General features: G+C 41.0%; 1 protein-coding gene and 2 pseudogenes across 7 annotated transcripts in view; 2 read left to right on the forward strand and 1 right to left on the reverse strand.

Annotated features, from left to right (window-relative positions):
* TJP2 (tight junction protein 2) overlaps nt 1–27,687 on the forward strand; it is a 132,331-nt gene that overhangs the window by 93,434 nt on the left and 11,210 nt on the right. For all 5 annotated transcript variants that reach the window (XM_082403643.1, XM_082403642.1, XM_082403645.1 and 2 more), the window contains 13 exons: nt 5,349–5,931; nt 9,949–10,052; nt 10,994–11,147; nt 12,648–12,756; nt 12,863–12,996; nt 14,443–14,509; nt 15,359–15,509; nt 19,060–19,168; nt 20,445–20,655; nt 21,503–21,690; nt 22,325–22,420; nt 23,171–23,250; nt 23,999–24,209. In XM_082403643.1, the coding sequence (XP_082259769.1) occupies nt 5,349–5,931; nt 9,949–10,052; nt 10,994–11,147; nt 12,648–12,756; nt 12,863–12,996; nt 14,443–14,509; nt 15,359–15,509; nt 19,060–19,168; nt 20,445–20,655; nt 21,503–21,690; nt 22,325–22,420; nt 23,171–23,250; nt 23,999–24,209 (2,197 nt within the window). The remainder of the gene's footprint in view (nt 1–5,348; nt 5,932–9,948; nt 10,053–10,993; nt 11,148–12,647; nt 12,757–12,862; nt 12,997–14,442; nt 14,510–15,358; nt 15,510–19,059; nt 19,169–20,444; nt 20,656–21,502; nt 21,691–22,324; nt 22,421–23,170; nt 23,251–23,998; nt 24,210–27,687) is intronic.
* Nucleotides 822–2,194, forward strand: LOC309634103 (UDP-N-acetylglucosamine transporter-like; annotated as a pseudogene). The gene is made up of 2 exons: nt 822–1,318; nt 1,701–2,194. The product of its transcript is annotated as a UDP-N-acetylglucosamine transporter-like (transcript).
* LOC309634106 (hypoxanthine-guanine phosphoribosyltransferase-like) lies at nt 1,500–5,340 on the reverse strand (annotated as a pseudogene). Its single transcript has 2 exons — nt 4,434–5,340; nt 1,500–4,174 (listed from the first exon to the last, which is right to left on the reverse strand). The product of its transcript is annotated as a hypoxanthine-guanine phosphoribosyltransferase-like (transcript).

A 27,687-nucleotide genomic window follows, 5' to 3' on the forward strand; every position in this document is an offset into this window, starting at 1 on the left:
TTCTTCTCTTGTCTGAGTGAATTTGCCTTGAGCCAGGTTAAACAATTATTCCCTAAGAGAATTAACTAGATTGAGAACAATGGTAAAACAACATTAATTTAGAGACTAAATTATGAGCTCAGAAACTCATTTGTAAAGGCCCTCACAGGATCTGTTCTATCTTCATAAACTTCTGTTTCTTAGGAGATACTGGCAATCTGTACCATTCACTCATTTATTAGCTCACTCAGTCATTCAGCAAACATGGTTGAAAATCAAGTTGGCCCTGAAGCAGGTCTGAGATGCAAGGAGTGTTCACTCCAGTGGGGCAAGTGGACACACTAAGCGAGAATTGGAACACAGTGTGTTAGGGGCAGTGCTGGGGGAGATGCATCAGGTGTGTGGTATTTGACTTTTTTTTCAACTTTATATTATGAAAATTTTCAAACAAAAAAGAAAAGTTCAAAGATTAGTATAATCAACACATATATCTTCTACAATGTTAATATTCTGCCATATTCACTTGATTTTTCTCTATGTATGTATATAAAGACATACATATTTTTAGTGAACCGTTTGAGGGGAAGTTGCAGACATGACAGTTTAATCCTTCTTACTTCTCAAGTCTCCTAAATAAGGACATTCGTCTACATAATTATACTACTATTATCCTATTTAAGAGAAGTAGCTACAGGCTGTATGGCAGGGCTAATGGCGGTCTCTGGGAGGGCTCACGCCAGTGAGTACGTCCCAGAACTGCAGCTGCCAGCGTCCTTGTCCCCATGGTGGGCCTCAGCTGCCCGCCGCCTCTGCAGGAGACCCTCCAACACTAGCAGGCAAATGAAGATAAGACATTGTCAGCCAACCTAAAACACCTTTCCTTGGGAATTTTGGTCTTTCAGACTACCAGTTTGGTTCGAACAATGTGTTATTCTGGGACTTTAAAAGAGGAGGGGCCTCATTATCTATCATCTACAGCTGTGGCTGTTGCTGAACTTTTGAAGACAATGGCCTGCATTTTATTAGTCTACAAAGACAGCAAATGTAGTCTAAGAGCACTGAATTGAATACTACATGGTGAAATTCTTAACAAACCTATGGAAGCGCTTAAACTTGCTATTCCATCAGGGATATATACTCTTCAGAATAATTTACTCTATGTGGCACTGTCAAATCTAGATGCAGCTACTTATCAGGTCACATATCAGTTGAAAATTCTTACGACTGCATTATTTTCTGTGTCGATGCTTAGTAAAAAAATTAGGTGTGTACCAGTGGCTCTCCCTAGTAATTTTGATGACAGGAGTTGCTTTTGTACAGTGGCCCTCAGATTCTCAAGCACTTAATTCTTTTTTTTTTAAATTTTTTATAAATTTATTTATTTATTTATTTTTGGCTGCGTCGGGTCTTCATTGCTGCACGCGGGCTTTCTCTGGTTGCGGCGAGCGGGGGCTTCTCTTTGTTGCGGCATGCGGACTTCTTATCTCGGTGGCTTCTCTTGTTGTGGAGCACGGGCTCTAGGCACACGGGCTTCGGTAGTTGTGGCTCGCGGGCTCAGTAGTTGTGGCTCGCGGGCTCTAGAGCGCAGGCTCAGTAGTTGTGGCTCAGAGGCTTAGTTGCTCCGTGGCCTGTGGGATCTTCCTGGACCAGGGCTCGAACCCGCATCCCCTGCATTGGCAGGTGGATTCTTAACCACTGAGCTGCCATCGAAGCCCCACAAGTGCTTAATTCTAAGGAACTTTCACCTGGCTCACAATTCGTAGGCCTCATGGCAGTTCGCACAGCATGTTTTTCAAGTGGCTTTGCTCGGTTTTACTTTGAGAAAATCTTAAAAGAAACCAAACAATCAGTGTGGATAAGAAACATTCAACTTGGTTTCTTTGGGAGTGTATCTGGATTAATGGGTGTATATGTTTATGATGGAGAACTGGAATCAAAGAATGGATTTTTTCAGGGGTATAACCGGCTGACCTGGATAGTTGTTGTTCTTCAGGCACTGGGAGGCCTTGTAATAGCTGCTGTTATTAAGTGCACGGATAACATTTTAAAAGGATTTACACCCTCTTTGTGCATAATATTATCAACACTGATATCTTATTTTTGACTACAAGATTTCGTACCAACCAGCGTCTTTTCCCTTGGAGCCATCCTTGTAATAAGAGCTACTTTCCTATATGGTTATCCCAAACATGCAGGAAATCCCACTAAAGCATAGTGGTAATACTATCTTTATCTGGTTTTTCACATTGGTGCACTGGGGATCTCGACATTAATCCTGAACAGAGGACTTCTACAGAGTCTAAGAAAAAATCATCATGCTGAATCTGATTATAATGTTCAAATGGTTTGAAGATATAAAAGTTTCAGGATAAAATATATGTATCTGTAACAAAATGCCCATTGCATCTAGAAATCAAAATTTGAAAGTATTTCCAGGGATTAGAATAATTATCAGAGGAAACTTGAAATCTGAGTTTAAAAAGATTTTATGTTTTTGATTGCTGCAGAAATAACCTATGCAGTCTTTGCATGAGCACACAACAAATGTCAGACATCAATTTTGCAAATTAGATATATTTAATCTTATTAAATGTTTTTTATCTTACTCTTTCTGTACAGATATATCGAATAACATGGATATTCAAAGTTTGAAAATTATAATTACCTATAATTTTGCACATATAAAGCTGTGAAGAAATAGAAGTATGATTTGAAAAACATTTTCATGTATCTCAGATTTTTATAGTTATACTGAAGATTACTAAACAGAGGATTGCTATATGTTGCAAATGTTCAAATGCATAAAAATTGATAAAGTAACACTCTGGGTCTGATTTGTCAGAAAAAAATTCATATTTAAATTTAATGTAAAGAAATAAACACATCTATTTCTCCATCTACATTTTAAGATCTTTTAGTGCTTCAAAACTGCTGGAAGCAATCCAGTTCTTCCTGTGCTAGATAGTAGCCAGTGACTTTTACACTAATGGAGTTTTGTCCTTAATCTCTTAATTGTATTTCTTTTCTGTAAATCAGATAAATCCTTGTTATTACTTTAAAATAAAAAAAAGTAATAATAACTCTACAATATCATTTAATATACAGTCCATACCCTAAGATGACTTTGGTAGATTATTTTTCTTCCCCATCCAGGATCCAATCAAAGTTCACTCATCATATTTGGTTCTAATCACTTCAGTCCATTTTAATCTTTTTTTTTTTTTTAAAGAGACAGACTTTATTTTAAGGATTTTTACATTGAAGACTTCAAAAAGTGGTAGGTTTGTAGAACTTATTGACCTATATTTAAAAGGAACTGTTGGCAAAAATTCACCAGAAATAATCTGAACAAGCGGGAAAATACAGTTAATGCTACTGAAATCTACTAAAGTAATTCCAGGACATATGGTTTATCCAACATAACAATACCTCTAAATGCTGTCGCTGATATGAAACTGACTGCTTCTTTTCTAAACACACAGTGGTATAATTAACAATATTCAATCACTTCTGTTCTTTTCTGAATATATAAAAATTAAAATATCAATTAAAAAACTAATATATTCTTGTCTTTAAATGTTTCTTACAGATACAATTTCAATATTTTCATTCAATAGTGGTGTGGTTTAAGAGATTTTTCATTCACAAGTCAAACAACAATCCACCCAAAGGGAACTGATAGTCTGTAGGCTCATAGTGCAAATAAAGAGTTCAGGAATGCAGCAACTGACCTTTCTAAAATACAAAACAGATAAAATTCTTAGAAGATACATGCAATAAGCTCTACTAAGCAGCTGGCCACAGAACTAGAACATTTGATAATTTTCCTGGTGATTTCAATGGGACTCCAGATGTTTCCAAACTCAACTTGAACTCTCATCTTAGGCTTTGTACTTTGCTTTTCCAGTTTCGCTAATGACACAAACATGATTCAAATCCCTGAAGTATTCATTGTAGTCAAGGGCATATCCTACAACAAACTTGTCTGGAATTTCAAATCCAACAAAGTCTGGTCTATATCCAACACTTCAAGGGGTCCTTTTCACCAGCAAGCTTGAAGCCTTGACCATCTTTGGATTATGCTGCTTGACTAAGGAAAGCAAGGTTTGCCTTGTTTTGCAGTGTCAATTATATCTTCAACAATCAAGACATTCTTTCCAGTTAAAGTTGAGAGATCATCTCCACCAATTACTTTCTTTTTAACATTTTTATTAGAGTAAAATTGCTTTACAATGGTGTGTTAGTTTCTGCTGTATAACAAAGTGAATCAGCTATACGTATACATATATCCCCGTATCTCCTCCCTCTTGCGCCTCCCTCCCTTCCACCCTCCCTACCCCACCCCTCTAGGTGGGGTGGTCCTCTAGGTGGTCACAAAGCAGCGAGCTGATCTCCCTGTACTTTGCGGCTGCTTCCCACTAGCTACCGGTTTTACATTTTCCACCAATTACTTTTACGTCACCTGTTGACTGGTCATTACAGTAGCTCTTCAGTCTGATAAAATCTACAGTCATAGGTGTAGATCTATCACTATTTCTGTTCAGTGCTTTGATGTAATCCAGCAGGTCAGCAAAGAATTTATAGCCCCCCTTGAGCACACAGAGGGCCACGATGTGATGGCCTCCCATCTCCTTCATCACATCTCGAGCCAGCCGTTCGGTCCTGTCCATAATTAGTCCATGAAGAATAAACACCTTTTCCAAATCCTCAGCATAATGATTAGGTCTACAGAATAAATCTAGGTCATAACTTGGTGCATCATCACTCATCACGACTCTGGGGCTGCGGGTCGCCATAGCGGAGCTGACTGGTGCGCGGGCCGAGGGCAGTCTGGGGAGGAAAAGCCGGGGGCGGGGCCGAACAGAAAGCGGAGGCGCAGGCGCGGGAGGCTGCGCGGCGCGGGAAGGCAGAGTGGTCCGCCCGAGCGCTCTTCGCTGCCGCGGCTCAGAGCCCAGGCGCAGGTCCATTTTAATCTTAAAGGATCCCTCTTTTACCTCCTCTCTCCCCTTACCTGCCCCCCCCCCTTTTGAATGACATTGACTTTTGGATGAACCTACGCAGTTGTATACAGAATGGCTCACTTTCTGGATTTTCATTTTTGTAACTTAATGATTTAAAGCCCTTTGGTGCTTTTCACACTTTGAGTAGAAGCAGACTTTGGAGGCACTGTGCTGAGAGTGTTATACTCATTGTCTTATTTTATCCTTGACCCCCTGAGGGGTCCTCGTTTTCCAGATGAGGACCCTGAGGCTTAGCGACTGGGTGGGGACACAAGAGTTTTACTGGAAGGAGAACCCGGGCTCTTAACCACTGCAGTCTCTATGTTTGGTTGTGATTGTCTTGCGTCCCCACTGTTTGTTTTGTGACAGGTGGTCAAGAGGCCCCGGAAGGTCCAGCTGGCCCCACCGCAGGGCAGCCCTCCCGTCCACGGGCATGACCGGGCTTTCGAGCTGCTGGACGAGTTTGATGGCAGAAGCGCGCGCAGCGGGTACAGCGAGAGGAGCCGGCCGAGCAGCCGCGGAGGGCGCAGCCGCAGCTGGGAGGACAGCCCGGAGAGGGGTCGTCCCCACGACCGGGCGCACAGCCGGGAGCGGGACCGGAGCCGCGGCCGGAGCCTGGAGCGGGGCCTGGACCACGACGACAGCTACTACGTGCGAGCCCGAGAGCTCAGCCGTGGCCGCAGCCTCGAGCGGGGCCTGGACCACGACGACGATGACTACCGGCGAGCCCGGCAGAGCAGCCGCGGCCGGAGCATTGACCCGACCTACGATCGCGCCTACAGCCCGGAGGGGGAGTATGGTCGCAGGGCCCAGCCCCATGCCCGGTACGGGGCGTCCCGGAGCCACAGCCGCGAGCACCTCCACTCCCGCAGCCCCAGCCCGGAGCCACAGGGGCAGCTGGACTCGGACAGGCCCATCGGGGTCCTTCTGATGAAAAGCAAAGCCAATGAAGGTAGTCATGCTTGATGAAGAAAAAGCACTCTAATAGCTAACTCTTACGTGGTACCTGCTATGTGCCAAGCACTGACCTAATAAATGCTTTGCACAGATTATCTCATTTTGTCCTCACCACCACCCCCTGTGGGAGTTAGTCATATCTTCATTTTATAGACAAGGAAACTAGAGGCACAGAAAAGTTCATTGACTTGCACAAAGTTGTATCATCAGTGGCTGAGCCAGGTGGTGGAAATCTGGCTTTAAACTGATAGGCCAGTGGTTCTCAGAGCAGCATAAATATCACCTGTGCACTTATTAGAAATGTAGATTCTCAGGCCCCTGACCAGCCCCCACTGAATCAGAAGCACTGGGGTGGCCCCTGGAGTCTCTGTGTTAACAAGCTCTCTTGGTGAACCCAGTGCAGCTTAAACTGACGAAACCACAGTAGGGGACAATACTCCAGCTAATCTTGATTGAGTTTTTGCTCTATGCCAGGGCCCTCTGTGGAATAAATACTTTCTTATTTAATCCTCACCAGAAGCCTTTGTGGTAGGTAGGAGACTTCATTCCTCTTTTACAGGTGGGTATAGCAAGGTGCAGAGAGGTTTTTGGTGTGTCCACAGATCAGGCAGGCTCTGGCCCAGGCTGCCCGTCCCATGTTGCATGCCTGGAGCACTTGGCATACGCTTAAGCACATCCAGATTCACTAAACCCCTGTGTGGCAGCTGGACAGGCGAGTTGCACTTGCAGTTCAGGTGAGGCTTCTGAAACTCAGAGATGGGAGGTGACTCGCCCACATCTTGAAGCTGGTAAGTAAGTGGTGGAGTTGGAGCTCAAACTTCATCTCTTGGAAATAGATGGTAGGAAACAAGTAGGTGAATGAACAGGGACTTAGAGCCCCATGTTGAGCTATTCCTTGCATTGATTCTTGGCTTCCAACTTTTTGAATTCCTGGTAACATATCTTTTATCTCAGCTTGTTCTCTAATTGTCCTCCTTCCAAGAGGAAAAAAGATGAAGAGTACCCAAGAGTGCAAAGTGAAAGACCTCTTGCTTTTTAGGTTGGGAATTTGCATTTTAAAGAGCCTATCAGATGAGAGGGTTTGTTTTCTTTAGTTCTTCTAGAGGAGCATAAGGAGTTGAGTTATACAATTGGGTACCTATTGAAAGGCTATTGAGGTAACTGCAAGGATGCGAATAATGGGATACCTGGAGCCCAGGTCCAGAAAATAAAGGTGAAAGTTGAGATTGTACTATCTCTGAGGAATGTGCATCTTGGGAGATTTAAGAATTCTAGAAAATCTTTATAACCATGGATAATGACATATTAATTCATCAACCCCCAAGAATTGCAGAGTAAAAACCATTCTGCTTCCAGATTGTGGACTGTAGAGAAGTTTTGAGAAAGATAACTTGACACAAGGCCTCCTTCACAGAGGTCTGATGCATGTCCTGTAGGACTTGCACCCAGATTCTTGAGTTCCCCGCTGCAGTGCTTTTCAGTATTTTCCTCCTCTTTCTCCTCTTCCCCTTCTTCCTCTTTCTCCTTCTCTTCCCCCTCCTCCTCCTGCCACAGAAAGAACCACATCTTGCAAATAATCGTGGAGGAACCAATATGTGAAAAACTTGGCCAAGTGTTTCATGGAACGGTACTCACTCTGTGTGATGATCTTTGAGAGGTTCTGTTACATTAAATTAAAAAATACTGGTCACAACTCACTAAATTGATTTCAAGACTCACTCATGAGTTGTGACCCACAATTAAAAGGATGTTTGTCCTAAGAAACTGCCCACGTCATGCCTGGTCTTAGTAATACTATTAAGGAACAAAGAAGGCTCATGCCCCTTTGCTGATACGACATTTTACGGCTTCTGGGCCATTTTGCTTTTTAAACTTAGAATTCAGTGTTTGCTTGTTTGTTTTTTCCAAAGTTCTACTTTTTATAAGATTTTTTAAGCCACCTTTTGCTAAGATGACACAGTAGTTTAGCTATCACTGGCTAGAGTTGCATAAGAATTAATCTTTAAAAATATCTGGCTGTAGGCAAAACCTACATTTGATTAAGAAAAATAGGATCCATTCACATGGCCAGCTTTTACATGTTTCATGGGCATCAGATAGCCTTGCTGGTAAAAGTCTTAGAAGCTGGCCAACTGACTTTTTTTCCTCATTTGAGAGGTGCCCACAAACATACCAATAGCAACCTATTTGCAATTTTACAGTAAGAGTGCAGTTTTTAAGAGGATGGAGGAATTGTTGACACGTGAGAAAGAAGTCATTGCTCAAGTTTGTCTCAGCCTTCTGTCCTGGGCTGTGAGGCTGTTTAACCTGTAAGGAATTGCCATCCCTGAAGAAAATGCTGTCTGTCTTACCTTTATTCTTTCTTGAGTATCAGCTCCCTAAAGGGTGGGGGTGGACCTTAACAGCTTTAATCCTTGTGGTAAGATCTGAATCTAACTTACTATAAGTCACTTAAAACTTATCTTTAAATCTACTTCTAAGTGGCAGAAAGTTACTTTATTTTGAACTGATAAGTTTTTTTTTTATTGGAGTATACTTGCTTTACAATGTTGTGTTAGTTTCTGCCGCACAGCGCCATGAATCAGCCGTATGCATACACACATCCCCTCCCTCTTGGACCTCCCTCCCCCCACCCCACCATTCCACCCAACTAGGCCATCACAGAGCACCAAGCTGAGCTCCCTGTGCTGTACAGCAGGTTCCTACTAGCTATCTGTTTTACACATTGTAGTGTATTTAAGTCAAACGTGATCTCCCAATTCATCCCACCCTCCCCTTCCCCCACTGTGTACACACATCCGTTCTCTACGTCTGCCTTTCTATTCCTGCCCTGCAAATAGGTTCATCCGTACCATTTTTCTAGATTCCACAAATGTGCGTTAATATACGATACTTATTTTTCTGTTTCTGACTTCTCTGAGTCCATAACAATAATAATAAAATTTGAATGTGCCTCTTTTAAAACCTGCTAGGTTTAGGTAGCTTCCTAAAATAACCAAAATTCATCCGTAAAGTGTGTATTTTTACAAGTTTAATAAGTAAAATCAGAATAGTCTGAATAGTATTTAAAATATTTTAAAATATACATACTTAGTAAATACAGTGGTTTTTCTTGAGAGCAATGCAAAGTCCATAAATCCCCAGAGCTATGCCAGTTTTAGTTGAATACTTTATTTGTTGCTTTGCTGGCTTATTTACCCCTTTTCTTCACACAGTGACATTTTTTCAGTGCCAAATCCCACACAATCTAAATTGTTACAGATAGAGGGTTTGCTATTTGTGGTACCTTCCTGTAGGCAACTGTATTGTCAGTAGAACATACCTGTTAAGATGTACTGAATTGTTTTTTTTTCTCCCCAACATTTTGTTTTGAAAAGTGTTAATTTTGTGGCAGATAACTCAAATAGCCTTCACCTAGTTTTACCAATTGTTAACATTTTGCCACATTTGTTTTCTTTCTCCTTTTTTTCCCTTTCTCCCTCCCCCATCTTCCTCCCCTACTGCATCTCTCTGTCTCTAAATGGTGTTTTGGAACCACTTGAAGGTAAATTGCAGGCAACATGACCCTTTACCCCTAAATATTTCAACAGGTATCTCCCAAGGATAAAAACATTGCCCTTCATAACCATAATGCCATTATCACTCTTAAGAAAGTTAGCATTAATATACCTTTTAATATATTATAGTGCAGTTCATTTTGAAGTTGCTCCAAAATAATGTAATCCACCCCTACCCCCCACCTCTACCCCATGTTGGATTGAGGATCTAGTGAAGTTTCATGCAGTGCATTTGGTTTTTGTGTCTCTTTGAATCTAGAACAGTCCCTCTGCCTCCTTTTCTTTTTTTTTTTAATGACATCGACTGTTTTGACAAGTGAAGGCCAGTGGGCTTATAGACTGTCTCACATGCAAAATTAATTTTTCATACATATTTTTAAATTATCCTAAAAGCCAGCCTTAGTTTTCTGAACACGTTGATGAAATATGTGTTTGTTTGTGTGTTTGTCTTCTAGAGTATGGTCTCCGGCTCGGGAGTCAGATCTTCATAAAGGAAATGACCGGAACAGGTCTAGCATCTAAAGATGGCAACCTGCATGAAGGAGACATAATTCTCAAGGTGGGTGGAAAAGGGCAGAGAACAGCTGGGTTCATGCTCAGCTTCCTAGTCTGTATTTCCGCGTTCAAGTGCCAACTCAGTGAAACTTTGTTGAGATAGGAGTCAATAATAAGACAAAGCCAGGAAGAGCAGCAGAGAGATCATTTTTATTAGGAAAACCAGACTTGGAGATTTGTAATAGTGTAGTGTCAGTTTAAAAAAAAAAATCTTGGGGGTTCCCTGGTGCAGTGGTTAAGAATCCGCCTGCCAATGCAGGGGACATGGGTTCGAACCCTGGTCTGGGAAGATCCCACATGCCGCAGAGCAACTAAGCCCATGCGCCACAACTACTGAGTCTGCGCTCTAGAGCCCGCAAGCCACAACTACTGAAGCCTGCATGCCTAGAGCCCATGCTCTGCAACAAGAGAAGCCACCACAATGAGAAGCCTGCGCACCACAACGAAGACCCAACACAGCCAAAAATAAAATAAATTAAATAAAAATAAATTTAAAATAAATTTTAAAAAAAATCTCAACAAAGTCTTTCTTCTTCCCTATTTATTAAAAGTTTAAGCTCCTGTTCTCTAAACGAAGGAAAGATGAGAGGGCAAGTTGGTGGTATATGAATGCTGAATATTTAATAGTTTTTGTAAACCTCTCTAGTCAGGAAACATGTTCCAGTAGTAAACCAAACCATCGTCTTGAGCTTGGAAGTTAAATAAATTAGCAGAGTAACTTAAGTACACTACAGCTTTCTCAGGCCTGTGTTTGGGTTCCAGGCATGCGGGGTTATATTTAATTTAAAAGATAATTCATTTTTATTCAGTCAGTCATCCTAAAGCCCACGTCTGTTTGAGTAACTGAGCAAAGCCTTTAACTTTTTAGAAGAGGAAAATAAGAATTTTCTGTTTTGCTGTGGATAGTTGTATTGCATGGAACATTACTGTTCTTCATAAACACAGATAAATGGAACCGTAACTGAGAACATGTCTTTAACGGATGCTCGAAAACTGATAGAAAAGTCAAGAGGAAAACTCCAGCTCGTGGTGTTGAGGGACAGCAAGCAGACGCTCATCAACATCCCCTCATTAAATGACAGCGACTCAGAAATAGAAGGTAAAGAAAGGGGAGGCTGTGAGCTGAGCTGGAGGAGAGAGTAAGACTGTTGCTTCTGCATTGTCATCTCTATTTAGTGTAGCCATTCACCGGGAAGTTAAATTTCTAATGGAAGTCTCTCTTTTAAACTTTTAATTCTAGGTTTGGTTGTTATTTTTCTTATTACAGCGTCTGTTGAAATTAGGATTCCAGTATGAAATTCTGGTGTACTTGTGAATCCCAGTGGACTCTGATTTAGGCCACTGAAAACAAAACTTGTTAGTAAAAAAATGTATGTAGGAGTGGCTCACAGAACTAACCACATACATTTGTAAATTGCTCATTCTTGTGCTTTATCATGTGATTTTTTTTGAAGTGACTATTAATATTTCCAACAAAGAGAAAACAATGTAGAGGATAGTTAAACCTGGTAGACACTATAATAGACTCAATCAGAATGGCTGAATATTGTGGTATTCATTGGTTAGCAATCTGTGTCACCTCTTCTCTTATGAGGCTATAGTCGTTTCTTTATTTTTAATTTGAATATGAATTTTACATAAGATAACATTTATTTATTTGGTCTCTCTTCATTTATTTCCACAGCCAAATCCAACTTCTTGTTCTTCAAAATGGTCTTGTGTCTTCTTAGCCCTTTACTTTTTGGCGGGGTAATTGAAGTATAGTTGACATACAGTACATACGATAACATTTTAACCATGTAAAAATTACCAATAAAAATAAGTAGGCATGCTATTTCCTACTTAACCATCTAGTATTGGCTTTGCGCAGAAAAGTTTAGAAAATATTAAGTTCTAAAGTTTAGAAATGGGCTTGTTGATTTTTAAAAGAATTACTTGATAAAACCTTAAAACTTGGCTTAATTTCTGTTATATAAAATGTCTAATCAGGTGGTTACTGCTCTGAATACGGGAAAACAAGTAGAGCACAGGAAATAATCCCAGCGTGCTAGGAGCTTACGGGTTATTTCCTTGTTACTCCAAGTGTGCTCCTCAGCCCACTAGCAGCATTGTGTCATCCAGGAGCTTGATGGAATTGCAGAATCTCGGGCCCGGCCCAGAAGAGTTGCATTCTAACAAGATCCCAGGTGATATGTATGCACATTAAAGTTTGAGAAGCACTGGTCTATGTGCACACTCAAAATGAGTGTGTGTGTGTGTGTGTATGTGTGTATACACACTAATATAGATTCACACATACACACACACATATATATTTTCCCATCATTGGATTTTATCTCTTCAGTGTCAGCTTTGATGGAAAGTATGATGAAAGAGGAACATAAAATTCTGGATTTAGAGCCCTCTTTGTTAATTAATGCCTTTCCTTTCAAACGATCAGATTCTTTTTTTTTTTCAACGAAAGACTATCAGACTAATAGCACATTTACTGCCTGCCCTCCCTTCCGTTTCCTCTGTTTCCTTGCCCAGAGAATAGAATAATTTCTGGCACAGGTCTTAAATGTTTTATTAAGAAGTCTTTTCTTATTTTTGAAATCAGATATCTCAGAAATAGAGTCAAACCGATCATTTTCTCCAGAGGAGAGACAACAGCAGTATTCCGATTATGATTATCATTCCTCGAATGAAAAGCTGAAGGAAAGACCAAAGTAAGATGATGAGTATTTTCCCTTGCACACATCCCTGTGAGTGTATGCACATACGTATTTGCAAATCTGTCACATGATGAGACCATTAACATGACGTGTGCTTAAGTTCAAGAGAGGACACGCATAGCAGATGGTCCAGGATGGGCGCCACACCCGCTCCCTTTAAGTCCACTGGGGATATTGCAGCTGCAGTGAGCACAGAGCCCAGCAAGGAACCCACATACCAAGAGGAAGCCCCAGGTGAGGCTCATTTTAAACAGTCATGTTCAGGTGTCAGTGCTTGGTAATTCCAGAGGGTGGCTGGAGAGAGAGAAATTATTTTAAAATCATTTTTATATATGGAAGAGGCACTCCTATCTCGTTTAATATTGAAAAAAATATAAAGAATAACAGCTCTTTCTGTGTGCCAACAGGTTGGTCACCTTTTGTTATATTTCATTAGTCATGGTCCTTTTGTCTCCCATCCCTGATCCCAACGTGAACTGTTTTCTGCTCACAACACTTCTGACACCAACTGTGTGGGTTTTGTCCTCCGCCCAACTACCAGTTCTTGAATTCTCCAGACACCGACCGGGTGTCCTACAGTTCAATTCAGTTCTGACACTGACTACCCAAGTTCATGCAGACCCCGCAGGTTAAGGGCTCAGTCTCACAAGATGCCCCCACTGCAGACGCCAGTCACGAGTCCTGGGTTGCCGCCTTCACTTCTGACCAACCAGCTCTAAACTGGCGGTTCCCATGACCCTGTCCTCAAGTTTGATAATTTGCTAGAATGACTCACAGAACTCAGGAAAGCACTTTATTTACTATTACTTTTTTTTTTTTTTTTTTTTTACAAATACAAGATACAATTTAGGAACAGCCAAATGGAAGAGATGCATAGGGCAATGTATGGGGAGAGGGTGGAGAGCTTTCCTGCCCTCTCCAGGCACGTCACCCTCCCAGCACCTCAATATTTTCACCCACGCTGAAGCATTCTGAATCCCCTTGTTTATGGTGGCTCTGTCGTGTGCATGGCTTCCTCTTCCTGGTGACCAGCCCCACCCTGAGGCTATCCAGGAGTCATCTCTTTAGAACAAAGGATGCTCCCATCACCCAGGAAATTCCAAGGGATGTAGGACCTCTGTGTCAGGAACTGGGCTCAAAGACGGAGCGTTAGAGCAAAAGATACTCCTGGCACCCCTTTCACTCCAGAGATTATAGGGACTTTAGGATCTCTGAGGGTGGGGCAGAGACCAAATACATACTTCTAATTATGTCACAGTCACATTTTGTCAAATTTGATTAGTTGAAGTCCTTTTATGTCCCATTTCTGATCTCAACTCCATTCCCTACCCCTGCCCCCAACCCCATAAAATTATCATGATTTAAATGCATAAGTATTTATCCATGGAAAAAAACAGCATTATTACATGGCTTTTAAGTTATTTAAAAAATGCTACCTGCTTGTAAATGTGATTATGCACCTTGCATTTTAAAGGTTCATTTTCTTCTCACTTCTTTTGAGAAATCATTGACACCTACTAATGCCTCAAAATTAAACTTAAGACATTTTTGTTTGACATGATAACATATTTGTAGCATAGGGTACAGACTTGAATTTTTTGTGAATTTTGTGATCTTTATATTTAGAGACAAGACAAAGCCTGTTAGTCCAGGTTGGTAATGATGTTTTTTAATCCACAGCTCCTCCACCAAAACCAGCCCCAAGAACTGTTCTTCGTCCGAGTCCTGAAGATTTAGCAATATATGGGTATGTATTTCAGTCTTTCTTGCTTTCCCCCTTTCTTCCTCCACACAGCTCTGTCTCCTTAATGGAAATTTGGAAGAATGGTTCTCTTAAACTATAGATAGTGATTTTGCATATAATCAGCTGCCCTTTAACCAACCCCTATTGCTACTGTTTGTGAGAAAGAGAAATCATTTGTAGGACGAGTAAAATGTGGAAGTGAGTGAATGTTAACTTCGTCTGCTTGTCTGCTTACCTGGCTAGTTTTCCAGATGTTATTCTGAATACTTGAGTTTGCCAGATTAAGAACGCCCAGATGGATGAAGTATTGCTTAAGTATGGTGCCTCTGTAGGGGCTATAGTGACAGGTGATCCTGGCGTGTGGAGGGAGGGGAGAAGTGATACAGTACTCTGCACTTGACAGTGAGAACCCCTGCTTCCGTGGTGTTCAGGGGCAGTGGCCTCTGGTTTAGGATCCTGCTTCCCTGGACCCAGGCTGTGTCTCCATTTGACAGGATCCCTATAGGGTCAGCAGGCTTTCCTTTGAAAGAATCCTGAAGTAGGAATCAGATGGCCTTGATTTTTGCTCTAATCCTGCCCATTATTTGCTTTTAATCTTGAATGAGTTTACTTAAACATTCTCTATTTCTGTTCTTCACTGGTAAAGTGACCTACTGATATTCATCTCACAGCCCCAAGGAAAATAAAATTATAGATTATATGAGAAAAATGAGAGAGAGCTTTTAAAAGGGTAAATCACTCTATAGATAGAATAAATTAAATTGCTCACTGCTAATGTTGGTTTCCCTTTACCCTGCCCCCCCCAAAAAAAAAATCTCCCATCTTTCTTTCCTGAAACGGAACCCATTGCAGCCCCAGTACCAAAATGGTGAGGTTCAAGAAGGGAGACAACGTGGGCCTCCGGTTGGCCGGTGGCAATGATGTCGGGATATTTGTGGCCGGCATTCAAGAGGGTACCTCAGCGGAGCAAGAAGGTCTTCAAGAAGGGGACCAGATTCTGAAGGTAGGAAATCCCAGCCCTGTTTCTAAATGTTAGTGGGAAAGAGTGGGGTTTTCTGGAGGGTCTTACATAAGGGACAGGAAAGTGGTCCAGCTTGTGAAAATAGACCGACTGCAGGTTTGTTGCTGCCAAGCATCAGGTCTCTGTTTCCTTCGAATGGGTCCTGTCTCCTCAGTCCTGGAACCCAAAACTCATCCCTATGTCTGTGGGACTTTATAGTGTTCAAGACCCTCACAAAGATTTTTACTAGTTTGATTAACAAAAAAATTGAGACTTCAACTAAAGGCCTAGGTGGAAGAGCTTTCAAAAGATCTTGCTAATGGTTGGTTTTTAGTTGTTTCCCCTGCTTGGTTGTCACTGTTCAGGCCGTGTGCTGTAACTGAACAAAGGTGGGTATTGGCATCAGATCATCTGATTTGAATCCTGTCCCAGCTTCATATTAGTCTGTGGCCTTGGCTTCGCCTCTGAGACTCGGATTTCTGTATCCGTTCAATGGGGATAAGCATACCTGCCTCGCAGGCACCCTGGAAACATTAGAACAGATGATACTCGCAAGGCGCCCAGAGTTCTTGGCACAGAGTAGGAAGGTCAGTGTCTGTTCTTTATCCTGTTGGAAACTAACGAGTTGCTGCCACTCAGTGTGTTACTTACATCTAAAATTGTCCAGGAAGGAGAATCCCTGGTTAATCAAATATTGGTACTTTTCAATTTACTATATATATGTTTGTATAATCTATTGGTTTAAAAAAATGATAACCAACTCATCTTTGACATTTTATCATGTATTTTCCACTGACTTCAGAATTAGCTTCAAGAACACTGAGTACCTTGTGACTATAAAAATACAGAATGCTGGGGAATTGTCTACACCAGAATTTCTGCTTCTGTAAACTTGCATTTCTTATGCATACTAGGGGGTCTGGTAAGAGCATCTAGCCTCAAAGGAGAGTGGAGAAAAGCAGAATTCCCAAAGGAAGCAGGCAGAGCACAAAAAGAGGTGGTCCTTTTCCTTCTTGGCCCTTGGCCTCATGGTGGTAGTTCAGATTTCATTTCTGGAGCCGATAAAGAGCAAACCTTGACCATGAGCTTTGCTGAAGCTTTCCAGTGACATTCTAGACCCTCTTTGGCTCTGGACAGGATCCTAGAAGACTAAGTGAACCTCAGGGTACCACATGATCCTAGGAAATACTACTTACCAAGTGCTACCGATAAGAACCCCATCTGAGTGCCAGCTCATACCAATTTACTCGTGGGCTGATGCCAAAGAAGAAAAAGCGTGTTTCCTAACTGATGTGGGACCGTAGGAAGTCAGGTAGGAATTTGGAAGCTTTTGCTCACGAAGGTTCAAGGATGACATATTTTTGTACCCTGGGGGGAAAAGGATTTTCAGAATTTTCATGAAAAAAAATAGTAAATTCACTTAAGGGCTTGACAGACCTCTCTAAGTCGTTAAAGATGAGGAGAGTCACTTCCATGTGTAAAAGTCGTGATACACAATGTTTTCTACTTGAGAAAGTGACTTGTTTCCTGTTATCACCTTGGTGACAAGGAAGAAACTGTGGGAACCAGCTTCTTTTGCAGTAGTCTCATCTGGAGGTCAGGCAGTAGATGGTCCTTATTCTTGGGTGTGTGGAAATTTTCTGTTGACTACAAAATGAGCCCTCAATTCTTCAAAGGGGTGAAAAAGATTGAGCTCACCTACTGGGGCAGAGAAGTTGCAACACAGCCTTAGCGTAGCTGATACAGAATGCTCTTCAGGCTCACAGCAGACACAGCTAGACCGTGTAGACTACTAAATAGATAATGAAAGAAGATATTTATTGGGGAGGGCTGTACAACCTAACCAAAGTGCTGTCCTGGCCTTTTTTCCTTTAATTTGTTTCAGCACTCCTTTTCATGGTCAAATTGAATATATCAGGGTACAATGTACATACACTAAGCACTTCGCTCTGCTGTGGGTTTTTTAAGTGCAGCTCTTCCTTTTGTAAAGGTGACAGCTTGACATGTGGAACGAAAAAGTGAGTGTGCTGTGGCGAAATATGTGCCTTGTAAATAACAGAAGTACACATGCTTTAGTGCTTGGCTTACCTATCTCTTTGCTTATTTTTTTACCTGGTATGATTGTCATTTCTCTTTCAGAAACTATTAGAGGAAGGGAAAGAGAAAAAAAAGCTAAGTTTGGTTATTAACCATGTGGATTTTAGCTACCATGTGTTGCTTTAATTTTGACCATTATAGTTTTTGGCTTGACAGAAGGTCAGTCTCTGAATAGAGATGGACAGAGGGACCTCCAAGGTCTTCCCCCATGCCCTGTGGCCCTGTCTTACTTAAATAAACAAATACAGGCATGTACAGTGCATATAAAAACATACACGTGGCCACATATAGACACAGATGTAGATCTGCAGATGGTGCGCAAGAAAGGATTAATTACCAAAGCGTGAATATCCCTAATTCAGGGACAGAGAGATGGGAATGAGCTGTCTTAAATGCAATAAATATTGTTTCAATGGAAAAGTTAACGTGATTGGTTTAGTAAATCACTCTATTTTAAAAGCACCAAGTAAATTTTAATCTCATGCCTATTTTCACTTAATGGTAAATTCCAACCTTAATTAAATTAGACTCAATTAATGATTTTTTTTCAGTAGTAAGGCATTACTCTTTGATTAAAGGATTCTACAAGTCCTCAGTGACTGAAGAAAATATTTCAGAGGAATTCTGTATCTTCACTTCTGTAATACATTATTAAAATATTAGGTACTTTAAAATCATTTTTACATTTTACTCATGTGTAATTATTCTGTTTTAAAGTGGTTTTCAAGGTACAGGACAAAGATGTCAAAATGTCTTTTTCTTTGTACCACTTTTCAATTTTACTTGCTTTCTAACTTGTCTTCTGAGAGCTATTTACAGTGTACCCTACTCAGTGGGGAATAAATGTGAGCTTCTTGCCCATTATGTATCAGAAGCTTAAACCTAAAAGCCTATAGATTAGGCTAATGGTCTGCCACATAAGACTAATGTTCTTCAATTTCAGGTGCTAGAAGCTGTAAGAGAAAGGTGGATTTGGTCAGAATCCTTATTTGCAGACTTTTATTTGAATCAATTTGAAAAGTATTAATGCCTTAAGCTGGGCCAGCATGCTCATTTACCGTAGACCCCACCACTCCTTATTGCATTACAGTTATTGGATTTGTAATTGTAATAATTGTACAGTTACCTTCCTGGCCACCTCTACAGGAGATTCAAAGAAGAGAGGGAAGCGGACACAACTACAAGAAATTCTAACCTGATCCAGTGTTGAGTCCTTGGTGGAATGGCGTAGTCCTAAGGGGTGGGCAGTGTGGGGAGGCAGGAGGGTATGCTGGTGCCCCCAGCCCAGGCCGGGTGCTAGGAGTCCCTGAGTAGGGCACTAAGGACTTCTTTACATCTGAGGTTTGCTCTGGGCAGGCCCTGATGAAAACAAACAGATCAAAAGCAGGTGGCACCTTTTTGAAAACAACTTCTTATTTCTTCTTGGTTTGTTTTTTCTGTTTGCCCCTCCTATCAGGTGAACACACAGGATTTCAGAGGGCTCGTTCGGGAGGATGCCGTTCTCTACCTGTTAGAAATCCCCAAAGGCGAAATGGTGACCATTTTAGCGCAGAGCCGAGCTGATGGTGAGCAAGTTTGGTTATGAGTTTAGTGGGCGGTAGGAGAGGGAGGTAGCTTGGGAGCACAATAGGAAAATCTGGGTATTAAAAATTCGAAGTGGATCCTGACACCTGATCTCTAGGTCATAGGTATGTGGAAAGAATTCGGGTACCATTTAACTTTCTATACACATGTTTTCTGTGCACCTACTGAAAGAATTTCACTAGTTGTGTGATTTTGGAGTAAAACTGCTTTTCTGGACAGAGATCCATCCTTAATTACTGCCTGAAGTTATTATTGAGTTTTTCCATGACAGATGGAAAGGGCCACACCTGCTGGTCAGCTCTCATATTAACCCGTATCAGTCTGACAAGTTGCTTCACCTTTCCAAGCTTTATTGTTCTCATCTGTAAAATGGGGGTTAATAGAATCTTCTTGTCTGCTTCAACTAATACAGTTGATTGACAACTGTATTAGGGTTCTCCAGAGAAATGGAACCAATAGGATGTGTATGTGTGTGTGTGTGTGTACATACATATATCTTTCTATACATAGAAAGAGAGAGGCAGAGACAGAGAGAGAGACAGGCAGACAGAGAAAGGGAGAAAATGAGCTATTTATTGATATTGTGAGGAATTGGCTCACATGATTATGGAGCCTGGCAAGTTCCAAGATCTTCAGGGTGAGTTGGTGAGCTGGAGACCCGAAGAGAGCCAATGGTTTAGTTCCAGTCTAAGTCCAAAGGCCTGAGAACCAGGAGAACCAATGGTGTAGTTGCTGTCCAAAGGCGGACTGGCTCAAGATCCAGGAGGAGCCAGTGTATCTGTTTGAGTCTGAAGGCAGGAGAAAAACTGATGTCCCACCTTGAAAGCAGGAAGAGTTCATTTTTCTCTTACTCGGGGGACGGTTTACCTTTTTGTTCTGTTCAAGCCTTCAATGGACTGGCTGAAGCCCACCCAAATCAGGGAGGGCAATTGGCTTTACTCAGTCTGCCCGAGTTAAATGTTAATCTCATCCAGAAACACCCTCATAGATACACCTAGAATAATATTTGACCAAATATCTGGGCACCCCATGGCCCAGTCAAGTCGATGCATAAAATTAACCATCACAGCAACTCGTGAACTTACTTACTTGTCCTTCTTCCTATTTGAACTATGGTTCCCGTGGGGCCTGTGTGCTGAGTTCACTAAATGCAAAGAAAGTAAAGAGAGTGATCAGAGTTCAGAGAGCTGATAACCCTTCCAGAAAAGACCTCTGGCCAAGCTGAGTACCACATGCAATGATGCTTTTGTCTTTCAGTGTATAGAGACATACTGGCTTGTGGCAGAGGGGATTCGTTTTTTATAAGAAGCCACTTTGAATGTGAGAAAGAAACTCCACAGAGCCTGGCCTTCACCAGAGGGGAGGTCTTCCGTGTGGTAGATACGCTGTACGATGGGAAACTGGGCCACTGGCTGGCCGTGAGGATCGGAAATGAATTGGAGAAAGGCTTAATCCCCAACAAAAGCAGGTATCTGAGACTGCACACTCCCACACAACCCCTTTAAGCCTTCCCCCCACAAGTAAACAACACCTCCCCCCACGAAGAAAGCCCCATATGACTTCATCATTTGTCATCACGACCTCTCCCATCATCCATTTCTTGTGTATGAGGAGACCTTGGAGATATTGCAGGTTTGGTTCCAGACCGCCGCAATGAAACGAATATCGCAGTGAAGCAAGTCACACAAATTTTTTGGTTTACCAGTGCATACAGAAGTTATGTTTATATTTTACTGCAGTCTATTAAGTGTACAATAGCATTATGTCTAAAAAAAAAATGTACATACCCTAATTAAAAATTCTTTATTGCCAAAAAATGCTAACCATCATCTGAACCTTCAGTTAGTCATAGTGTTTTTGCTGGTGGAGGCTTTGAAATTTTGAGAGAATTCCCAAACTATGACACAGAGGCACAAAGCGAGCAAATGCTGTTGGGTAAATGGTACCGATAGACTTGCTCGATGCAGAGTTGCCACAAATCTTTAATTTGTAAAAAAACCCGCAATATCTGCAAAGCACAATAAAGCAAAGTACAGTAAGACAGGGTGTGTCTGTATATCAGCCTAAACAGAACAAGCCACGTCATCATGTTTATTACTGAGCTATTTCTGCTGGATTTTATGTGCACCTAGCCTTTCTCTGCCTCCATCCAGAAGAGAAAGGCCCTGTGTTTCTCACCCCGTGAAACTTGCTCATTGTCAAGCTGCACCTCTAATCTAAGTCCATGAGTGACATTGACTGGATTTGATTAGTGACCCACGCATTTGCGCATTTCCTGGCTTTAGAGCTTTACTTCCCCTGGTTTCTTCTCGCAGAGCAGAACAAATGGCCAGCGTTCAGACTGCGCAGAGAGACAGCACTGGGGACAGGGCAGACTTCTGGAGGATGCGCGGCCAGAGATCGGGCATAAAGAAGAACCTACGGAAGAGTCGGGAAGACCTGACGGCCGCTGTGTCAGTCAGCACCAAGTTCCCGGCTTACGAGAGGGTTTTGCTTCGAGAAGGTGTGGAAGCCAAGTGGGCCAGAAAATAATCCGACTGGGCTCAGAGCCTGTTTTTCTTTGTTTTTTAACTTTAATGGTCACATTCCAACTTACCTGTATCACTTAGGCCAAGCCAGCTTACAGAGTTGGAATCGTGTTTAAACATGAAATAAGACTTACCAAAAAGTGAGCTGTGCAAACTCGTAGTTCTACAATCTCAGTTATTTTTTTTTAATACTACCATTCAGAAGTTTTTATATATTCCGTAGAGCAAAGCTTGTCTTTAGTAATAGTGGGAGGAGTGAACTATAATTAAAGAGGGAGCTCTTTTATTTTTCGGAAAAGAGCTAGTCTGAATTGGAGGTGGAAGAACACACAGTTTCTTTCATTTAGTTGTGTTATCAATATATAAAATACTTTTGCTTCTTAACAGCTAAGGACATGTAGATGTCTTCATGGCTTTTTTTTTTTAATTGAAGTATAGTTGCTGTACAATATTATATGTTACAAGTGTACAATATAGTGATTCACAATTTTTAAAGGTTATACTTCATTTGTAGTTATTGTAAGATATTGGCTATATGCCCCATGTTGTACAATATATCCTTTAGCTTATTTTATACCTAATTTCATGGCTTTTCTTATCTCATTTCAGCTGGTTTCAAGAGACCTGTGGTCTTATTTGGCCCCATAGCAGATATAGCCCTGGAGACGTTGGCAAATGAGTTGCCTGACCTGTTCCAAACTGCTAGTAAGTCTGTCAGTGATATTTTCTTTCTCCGCCAATTTTTATTTTGAAAGATATCTAACATAGAGAAAAAATAATTAACACCCACATACCCTTCACCTGGGGTCACTGTCAACAGATAACGTTTTGCCATCTACACTCTTTCCCCCATAGACACACACATGCACACACACAGGCGCACACACAAATTTTTATAATTTCTGCTGCACTGTTTGAAAGTTTAAGTTGCAGGCATTATAACACTTCCTACCTCTGTGAATCTCCTAATTCTCCTCTTATACAACCACAATACTATTATCACAGCCAAGAAATTTAACATTGATACAATAATTTTATTTAGTATATAGTCCTTTATTCAAATTCTCTTCAGTTATCCCAATTATGTCTTTCATAGCTTGTTGCTACTGTTTTTTTTTGAATTCAGAATGCAACCAAGGAGCATGCAGTACATTTGATTTTTATGTCTTTCTGGTCTCCTGCTTTTTCTAAATTAGTTTGTAACGTGATATTTTGAACAGTCCAAGCCATTTGTCTCATAGGATGTTCCCTGTTGGCCTGGCCTGTTTCCCCTGGTTAGATTTTGGTTAAACAGGTAGTGTGGGTCCTTCCCATTGCCTCTCATTAGGAGACAGCGAATGTCAGCTGTCCCGTCCTTGCTGATGCCAGGTTGGTGTACTTGGTTGTCAGTGGTTTCTGAAATTTTATTCAGTCCCTCCCCCCCACGTTTTTTTTTTTTTTTTTTTGCTTTTGCAGAAACAGAACCAAGAGACGCGGGATCTGAGAAATCCAGCGGGGTGGTGCGGTTAAACACCGTGAGGCAAATTATTGAACAGGTGAGGAAATTCACCAGAAGGCCATGCTGTCAGAAAGAATTGGGTCATGGATTGCTGCAGTCTTTTCAAGAATAGAATCTATATATACATATTTTTTTTTTTTTTTTTGGCTGCATTGGGTCTTTGTTGCTGCACGCGGGCTTTTCTCTGGTTGCGGCGAGCGGGGGCTACTCTTCGTTGCGGTGCGTGGGCTTCTCATTGCGGTGGCTTCTCTTGTTGGGGAGCACGGGCTCTAGGCATGCGGGCTCAGTAGGTGTGGCCCACGGGCTCTAGAGCGCAGGCTCAGCAGCTGTGGCTCGCAGGCTTAGTTGCTCTGCGGCATGTGGGATCTTCCCGGACCAGGGATCGAACCCGTGTCCCCTGCACTGGCAGGCGGATTCTTAACCACTGCGCCACCAGGGAAGCCCAGAATCTATATTTTTAATAATTATTAACTGTTAATGATAAAAGCTGAATATAAACATAAGCTGTTTCAGTGTGTGGAAACCAGCTGACGTTCTGTGGCACTGATATGTTGGTTCTCTCTGAGTTCTAAGCATTATACCAAATAACCTGTTAATTCATTTTCTCAGAAGTTCTCATAGATTGGTAATATTAAAGTGGAGGGAAGCATTTTCTGCTTTTTGATTTAAATTGGTACATTTTATCTGATGCAGCCTTTACTTATCAATACAAACTCTTTGATGCTACGTGGCTTTACATATCCATTCACATACCCATGTATGTAACTTTTTCCCATTTCTAACAGGAAAAGCATGCACTCCTGGATGTGACTCCTAAAGCCGTGGACCTGTTGAATTATACTCAGTGGTTCCCGATTGTGATTTTTTTCAACCCAGACTCTAGACAAGGTGTCAAAACCATGAGACAGAGGTTGAATCCATCATCCAACAAAAGTTCTCGGAAGCTATTCGACCAAGCCAACAAGCTTAAAAAAACTTGTGCACATCTTTTCACAGGTAAGTGAAATGCAGAATGTAGTCTCTTTGCTCAAAAGTGAGAAATAGAGAATTGTAGAATGGAAGGAATAGGAAAATAATCAGAATGGAGAATAGTAATCTGAAATTCTATTCATGACTCCTTGAAAAGTCGCTAATCCTGTAAAGTGAGTATACTAGACTCATGGCGTTTGTACATTTAGCTTTGTAATTTTGACTGTTTGAAAATGATCGTAAAGATCCATAATACACAATACCTGGTCATTTTGATGAGGCTCAAATTTTGGGGTGGGACTACAAAGCTAGAGATTAAGCCTGGTGTAGCACCAAGTACCCATATCTGTTATGGATTGTGTCATTGTTCTCTGCTTACCATCCATGCATGCGCTGACTTACAAGGTGATCAGAACGTGGTTTCATTATTTTTAAATGTCCTTGAAATAGAAACTTGAACATTCTGGATATTAGATGATATTAAGGATTTATTACTCCTATTTTTAAGGTGAAAATGATATTGTGATTATGGGTTTTTTTAAGAGTTCTTATTTTTTAGGCATATATGCTAAATAAAATATTTATGGATGACCTAATATCATGTCTGGGATTTGCTTAAATAATCTTAAGCGGGACTATAGGCCAGACTGGCCAAGAGTTGATAGTTGTTGGGTGATGTGTACATGGGAGTTTGTTAAACTGTTCTCTCCACTTTTGTGTATGTCTACAATTTTCCAGAATTTTTAAAAATATTTATTTATTTATTTGGTTGCACTGGGTCTTAGTTGCGGCTCATGGGCTCCTTAGTTGCAGCTCCAAGCCTCCTTAGTTGCGGCACATGGGCTCTTTGGTTACAGCAGGTGGGCTCCTTAGTTGTGGCATGCATGTGGGATCTAGTTCCCTGACCAGGGATCAAAACTGGGCCCCCTGCATTGGCAGTGTGGAGTCTTATCCACTGTGCCACGAGGGAAGTCCCATAGAATATTTTTTAAAGTTCCTGAAATGAAGACCTACTGCCTACTGCTACTGTTATTCATGAAAGTAAAATGATTTAAGAATGTGACCTATTTTAGTAACTGAATATATGCACTATCTATGAAAATGACTAGTTCTGTGAATGTGGTATAATTAAGGGTCTAACAGGGTGGCATGAAGTTTTTGGTCATGCAGTTTTGTGGGAGCAACGTGAGGAGACTGTGTGGATGTAATTAATATCCTTAGGGTAATGATAGCTCTTTTGAGTTCAGTGCCAGTCCTCACCAACCTGTGTCATTTTTAGCTTATCTGACACTGGGAAGGGAAGGGGAGGGGGTGAATGAATGATGAATGTCCACATTAGACCCTATTTTACTCTTCCTGGCTTTTCTTGTTAAAGAGTGAGATGCACTACTTACCACTATGGTGAAGTGCTCTAACTGAGAGGTAGGTAATCTAGCCAAATGCAAAGAAGGGAATGGTGTGTCATAAACTGGGTTTTTGTGAATGTAGCGTCTTAAGAGCTTGTGCTTTTGGTATGTTCATATATAATCTTTCCTCTGTTGTTTTTACTACTACTACTATAATTATTATTATCATCATCACTATTTTTATTATAGCAATGGCTAACAGTGATACAGACTTTCATGTGCACTGTCTTATTAGGCCATAGGAAAGGCCAGGTGATTTCCACAAGGTCACACATCAGTGTATGGCTAAGCCCAGACTAATACTGTGGTGTCTCTGACTGTGGGTCCAATATTCTATATACTTTACAGCACAGACGTATTATCCTAATGCTGAAAGGGGACATATAGTGCTGTTCCTCCATTTAACAGATAATTTGCCCATTGAACTGAGGTCCGTATGATTGCGATTAAGCTAATCAGGAAGTTGAAGTTTTCGGGATAACTAAAGTTGGAGGCTGTGACACTGTGAGTGTCCAATTTCATCTAGAACTTTGAGGTGATCCACTCTCAGCATAGGTTGGCAGGCTTCAGTATGGAATTATTTGGTCATCAAGATGGATGGAGCAGGGTGCCAGGTAACTTATCAAAAGGCCCCAGTTGTCTATGAGATGGCCTTTCGCAGCAATCTTCCAGACTTCTAAGTTTAACTCTTGAGAGCTGTGTGAATGGCTCCACTGAGCGCTTTCTATGCCTCGTGTCTTACTCAGCCTGGCCAGGCTGTGATTTGATTGTGTGCACCATGGCCAAAATCCAAGGTTTTTTTATTATTTTAAATTTATGTCATTTTAATGAATTAATAATTGGGAGAAATAGAGCTACTATGATGAACAGTAATTGAAAATCAAGGCTTGTGTTACAGGTGGTCTCACCAGGCTCAATATCCTTCTTTTTTCCTTGTTGCACAGTAACAAGAAAATCTTGTTTCCCGCAGGTGATTATTTAATTATGACGGTATGAAAATGGCTCTCCTTGAAGTTACTGTATAGTAAACGTGATTGAGTAGAAGAACTGAAGATTTGTAAACTGTTAGTGTGTTGGTAAATTGTTAGTATTTCAGATATAGGACAAATCAGGGCTTAGTATGATAATAATAGTGGTTACAGGAAAAGCTAACATTGCTAGTGCTTGTTGATTTACCTTTTTTGTACTGATATACTTATTGTTATGTCTTGGTCATTTTTGAAAGGTATAATTTGTTTTATAAATTATTTGGTGTTTTGTTTTTTTACATATGTCCATTACTATTTTTACAATATAATAAATGCCTTTTACCTAAAAAATAAAAACTAAAAAAATTAAAATAAAATGGCTCTTCTTGCAAACTCAAGCTACTTCTTAGTTAAGTGGAGATGACCAGGGAAACTTCATTCTAAGATTTGCCCAAAAGCAAATTAACTTGTCAATGTAAATTAAAATATTAGGCTGCCCAACCCTCCCCCCTCATTTAAAAAATTTTCTTGTAGAATACATTTGCATGCACATGTTGCAAAAATTATTTTTTAAAACCTGAAGTTTAAGTTACATGCTTTCTTGGTATTTCTGAAGCACTCAGTTCATGGTTTAAATACCACGGAAATGGAATTGTGGATTTAGAGACCCACACAGGGCCACCCTTTGTATGAAACTGTGGGATTTTTAAAGTACCAAAGGATAGCACTTTTATCAGTTTTCTCAGATTTCATTAATGTGAAATTTGTATAATTCAGTCCTGAGACTTTGGAAATGCTAAACAAGTGCTATTTATTAGTGATACTATTTTACGCTTTTTAAAAATCTTTAAACGTTACATATTGTAAAAGAAATTTTCTATGCCATAATATAGTGTTTGAGAAAGCCTAGGGAGAGGAGTGAATCATGTACTAGTCAAAAGTACCCAAACCGCAGGAGGCAGTTCTTAGTTTCCCAAGGACATGTAGGGACTCTGAGGGCCACAGGAAGCAGACGGAAGTTGCCACACTCCCTGGCCGGGCACTTCAGCTGATGCTTGTCCATTTAGAGAGGGTCCCTGCCACATGAACAGCTTTACTGAAATTTAATTTATATACCCTATAATTCACCCA

The sequence above is a fragment of the Balaenoptera borealis genome (genome assembly GCF_965194805.1).
Source record: "Balaenoptera borealis genome assembly, chromosome: 8".
Lineage (NCBI taxonomy): Eukaryota > Metazoa > Chordata > Mammalia > Artiodactyla > Balaenopteridae > Balaenoptera > Balaenoptera borealis.